This window comes from Limulus polyphemus, unplaced genomic scaffold (genome assembly GCF_000517525.1).
Source record: "Limulus polyphemus unplaced genomic scaffold, Limulus_polyphemus-2.1.2 Scaffold2607, whole genome shotgun sequence".
In the NCBI taxonomy this organism is placed as follows: Eukaryota; Metazoa; Arthropoda; class Merostomata; order Xiphosura; family Limulidae; genus Limulus; species Limulus polyphemus.
In genome coordinates, this window is record NW_013668217.1 from 27111 (window position 1) to 31945 (window position 4835).

Below are 4835 nucleotides of genomic sequence, written 5' to 3' on the forward strand. Positions count from 1 at the left end.
ATGCGAACCCGCGACCCGCAGATTGCGAGTCGAGTGTCCTAACCACCTGGCCATGCCGGACCACAACTGGTAATGGAGAAATTACTGCACACAGCCAGACTGCTTCCTTAGTAATTAACGCTTATCGGATCTCTATATTTCCGACACCTGTTGCATTAAGAAATTCCTTTAAATTTACTGTCTTATTTTTATTTTAAAAAAAACGAGAGAGTTAAAGATTTTAATCGCTAGGCGAAAACAAGGTTGTAAGATTTAGATACAGGTTCATAGAAAAGTCTATAACTTCAATTTCTCGTGTCTATTAAAACTGATTAATTAAATAAGTTCGTGTCTTACCTCAAGCAGCAATAGAGTATCATCCATCGGGATCTGTTTAGCACCTTCCAACTTATAGTACACAGGGTCGGGGTAATACAAGAGTTCGGACAAGTGCATATTATAGTGGGGAAGATGTCGCAAATATTCAACACCATCCATTTCAAAGGCTACGTGAGCTCGAATAGGTGCATGCGCAGATGGAGCCGTTTTATTAATATCCGATAATGGTGGTGTTTGACAAACCATTTCTGAACCATCCGCTTTTGTCAGGGTGCAATTCTAGTAAAATTGAAAATAAATATTTTGTTGATGTTGTTGTTTTATTACACAACATAAGTATATATATATATAAAGAAACAACTAAGTTAGCATGACAAGGAATATATATATATATAAATGAAACATGGTCTTTTACCACGAGACTTCATTACATGTCGAACGAATTAAATGTAAAATCTGAAATACAGAACAGCATTCCGTTAGCGCCTCCTAGTAGTCTGTAGTTACATTTAATATTTCATTTCTTTAACGTCATTTTCTTCCATAGAGTGAAATAAAAACAAACAAAAAAACTTTTGTAATCGTGCGAAAAAAATGTTAGAAAAAAAATTTTTGACGCACACTTACAATGGTGAATAAACAGTAAGACCAGTATTAAAAATAAATGCAAGTTAGTGCACCAACGGGATACAAAAATAACTAAAATATTCCATCTATGCTTATTAGAGAACGTTAACATGAAAGTATCATACAAAACATACAGGTGTCAGGCTTAAATACTATAATACACCACTCATTTCCGTCAAGTTTTACAAAGTCCATGCTCATTTTTTATTTAAAGAAGCTTTCAGATGGTCAATGAACAAAGCCCCTTTGTCTTTCTTCTCATTCGGAGAGATGCACTTAGCCACAACCTTACACGTGAGGAGGCAGTTTGCCTAGTCTACAGTATTTGCAACTGCACTCATAACAAGAAAATTATAAAGATGTCGCTACAGTCGCTACTGAAGAAGGTTAAGTTTGTTTGTAGTTAAGCGTAAAGCTACACAAAGGGCTACCTGTGCTCTGCCCACCACGGGTATCGAAACTCGGTTTCTAGCATTGTAATTCTGCAGACATGCCACTGTGCTATTGGGGGAGAAGGTTAAGTAATTAGAAGATTTACTTACATAAGATATCGAAGCTCTACGATAAAACAAATGAATAGAACTGTTGATGAAGCGTGGTTTCCTGATTAGTTAGGGGTTATAGGGAAAGCCAACTCCTATGTCTTTAATATGGCTCAAAAAATCTCGCATAATGATCATACGGTTATGCCCAGCAACACCTTTATTTGTTACAAAAAATAAAACAACTTATTACAACTAACGAAAAAAGTGTCCTTACGATTAAACCATGTGACCACTAAGACCTTTATCACTGCCCACTAGGAGAAAAAAAAATATGTTGTCACGGCTAATCCTTACGATTATGACTAGCAACGCCTTTATCACTGTCAACTAAGAAAAACATTTATAGTTACGACTAATTCATCTGGTTATGACCTTCTTTATCATGCTGTCCACTACGAGCAGGTGTCTCGTTAAAGGTGTTCGTTATCGTGACTATACGGTTTGGTCAATAACACATTCTTTAAAAAAAAACATGCTCATCATAATTATAGGGTTATATTAACAACTGTGCCTTTTGTGTCACGTATGTTAATAAAGTTCTATCATGACAATAGGGTTATGGTCAAAAAGATCATTTTTATCATGATTCATTAGCAAAGCAGGTCCCATCATGGTTATTAAATATATATATATCAGCATGACTAAAATATTCTGGCCAACAGCACCTTTTTATTATGATTTATAACAAATCATCTCCCATCATGGCTATAAACACTTTCTTTGTATGGTCATGATTATGAGGTATTGGCCAACAGCACCTTTTTATTATGATTTATAACAAAGCATCTCCCACCATGTGGTAAAGATGTTGTTGAATTTTAGCGCAAAGCTACACAATGAGCTATCTGCACTCTTTCCACCGCAAGAATCGAACCCCGAATTTTAGCATCGTAAGTCCGTAAATTTACTGCTGACCAGCCGGGGGACACGACTGAAACGGCTAAAGCTATATTTGCTTACATGACGTCACATATCTGTACTTACCACAGATTTCCTCATCTGCTGCCCGCTGACTGACGACGTCAGTACAACAATCATTTTCGGTTTCGCCACACTGTGTAAATTGGTTCCGACAACAGTTACGTTAGTCCCGCCGCTTAAAAAAAAAGTAGATTCATTCACTTCTAAAAAATCAATAAAAATTAAAAACGAACTCATTCACATAATGAACCTAGGGGAAATATTTTACCATCCTATTCTAAGCCTAATAAATCCTGTATAATTATTGTAAAGAAAATTACTGGCTCTTTTCCAGTCAAAAACTTATATAATTAATAACTCAGGGTAATATTTCACGACATAATATAATTTCAGTGAAAATCAATCAGAAATATTTTTTTTTAATCCAAAGACTTTTATTGATCAACCTCTTAACGAGTATAGATTAAAGCAATGATAATATACATGATTCAGAAACAAATTAAAATTCGGACGTTTTTTTTTTCTGTTCATTTTGCAATTTCCATGCGTTAAGTATCACTTATATATTTTTTTACACACAAAAACGCTTTTTTTTACAGTTTCTTCTAGACTGCTTAAGCCGTTCAAAGAAAAACAAAACTGAGCAATTATATGAAGTGCGATCATATTTATAATTTCTTTTTCTCATCATGTATAGCTGTAAATACACTAAAAACAATAAATACCAAAAAGAAAACATGCTATATGATACTTACAGAAAATACGTTAAAAGAGATTAAGCTAGGAGCAACAAGCAAAACAATATATATGAGTAGAAACATGTTAAAAACGGTAATTAACGTGAACAAACTGGAAACGGTATGCCCCCTAGTAGCACATCGGTATGTCTGTGGACTTACAACGCTAGAATCCGAGTTTCAATACCCGGGGTGGACAGAGCACAGATAGCCTATTGTGTAGCTTTGTGCTTAACTTAAAACAAACAAACTCATCATGTATATGATTTATTCAATCAACATTTGCCGGTTTTGGGTTTAAGTGGATCTGTAAAAGACAAAAAAAAAAGTATTTCTTATAAAGTTAGAAAAAAATGACTTTTACTCTCCAGATAATTAAAAGAAACTTTTTTATTTCATAATGGCTTCTCGGGCTAGTTTATGAATGGTGAAACATATGATGAAATAAAGTTACTTTTAATTATCTGGAGAGTAAAGGTCTTTCTTTTTATTTAACTTTATTGCCAAAACTGTACTGTATGTTTGTTTTAGAACAGAGCCACATTGAGCTATCTGTTGTGTCCACCGCGGAAAATCGAACCCCAGATTTTAGCATTGTAAGTCTATAAACTTATCGCTGTCCCACTAGAGAACTTCAATATAAACTGTATATTTCTTACAAGTTAAATTACCAGTCCTAACGATAATTCATTTTAAGCGGCTATTGATTCTTAGTCTCACAATCAAAATTATTCAAGAACTCAACGTACCTTTTAACTGTTACATGTGGATGCAGGTTAATTATTTTTGGGTCCTCTATGTACTTAAATCGAGAATGGAGATCTCTACTCTGGAGAGCTGGCGTATTCTTCACGGTAAAAACAGCATTATCTATTTTAATCATCACGACCCGCTCTTTGTAGGCTCCATCTTCCGCAGTGTGAGGGCTGTGTTTATATTTGCCCGTTATACACTTTGCTTTATTGCCCACATTCCTGAAAAGTAACAAAGGAACCTGTTCACTGTAAGCTTATTAACACGGAATATACACCAATAAGAAACCTCGTTTCTGTGCATGTCTTGTTGCACATGTTAACGAATTTCAAACGTTAGATTATGGTAACTCAAAACCTTAAATGTCGGAAAATGCTTGTGTCAAACACATTTTAGGAATAAAAGAGCATAAATGTCAAAATAACAGTTTAAATTTCATCGCGTGATAGGCGTAATTTACTTCGGTTACACCTTTAACATGGTTTGAATTTTGTTTTCAGTTAACGTGGTTCTTAGAAGGGTTTTTTAAACTCTGTTAAACACTCCAGTACTCTCTCCATGGCGATGAGACACCTTTATAAGGAAAACAACAGATGTACAAAACGTACCATGCCAAGAACGTAGGTGTGCTACTGGTTTATGAAAGAAACTTCAAAGGTTGGTGTAGTATTGAAAAGAAAGACCGTATCAAGAACATAGGTATGCTACTGGTTTATGAAAGAAACTTCAAAGGTTGGTGTAGTGTTGAAAAGAAAGACCGTATCAAGAACGTAGGTATGCTACTGGTTTATGAAAGAAACTTCAAAGGTTGGTGTAGTGTTGAAAAGAAAGACTGTATCAAGAACGTAGGTATGCTACTGCTTTATGAAAGAAACTTCAAAGGTTGGTGTAGTGTTGAAAAGAAAAACTGTATCAAGAACGTAGGTATGCTACT

At 34.9% G+C, this 4835-nt stretch overlaps 1 protein-coding gene across 1 annotated transcript in view; it reads right to left on the reverse strand.

Moving 5' to 3' along the window:
* The window catches only part of LOC106467419 (hepatocyte growth factor receptor-like), a 75006-nt gene that overhangs the window by 19151 nt on the left and 51020 nt on the right, over window positions 1–4835 (reverse strand). Inside the window, exons 10-12 of the mRNA XM_022395598.1 lie at window positions 3898–4122; window positions 2475–2586; window positions 337–597 (exon numbers count right to left, since the gene is read on the reverse strand). Of these exons, the coding sequence (XP_022251306.1) occupies window positions 337–597; window positions 2475–2586; window positions 3898–4122 (598 nt within the window). The remainder of the gene's footprint in view (window positions 1–336; window positions 598–2474; window positions 2587–3897; window positions 4123–4835) is intronic.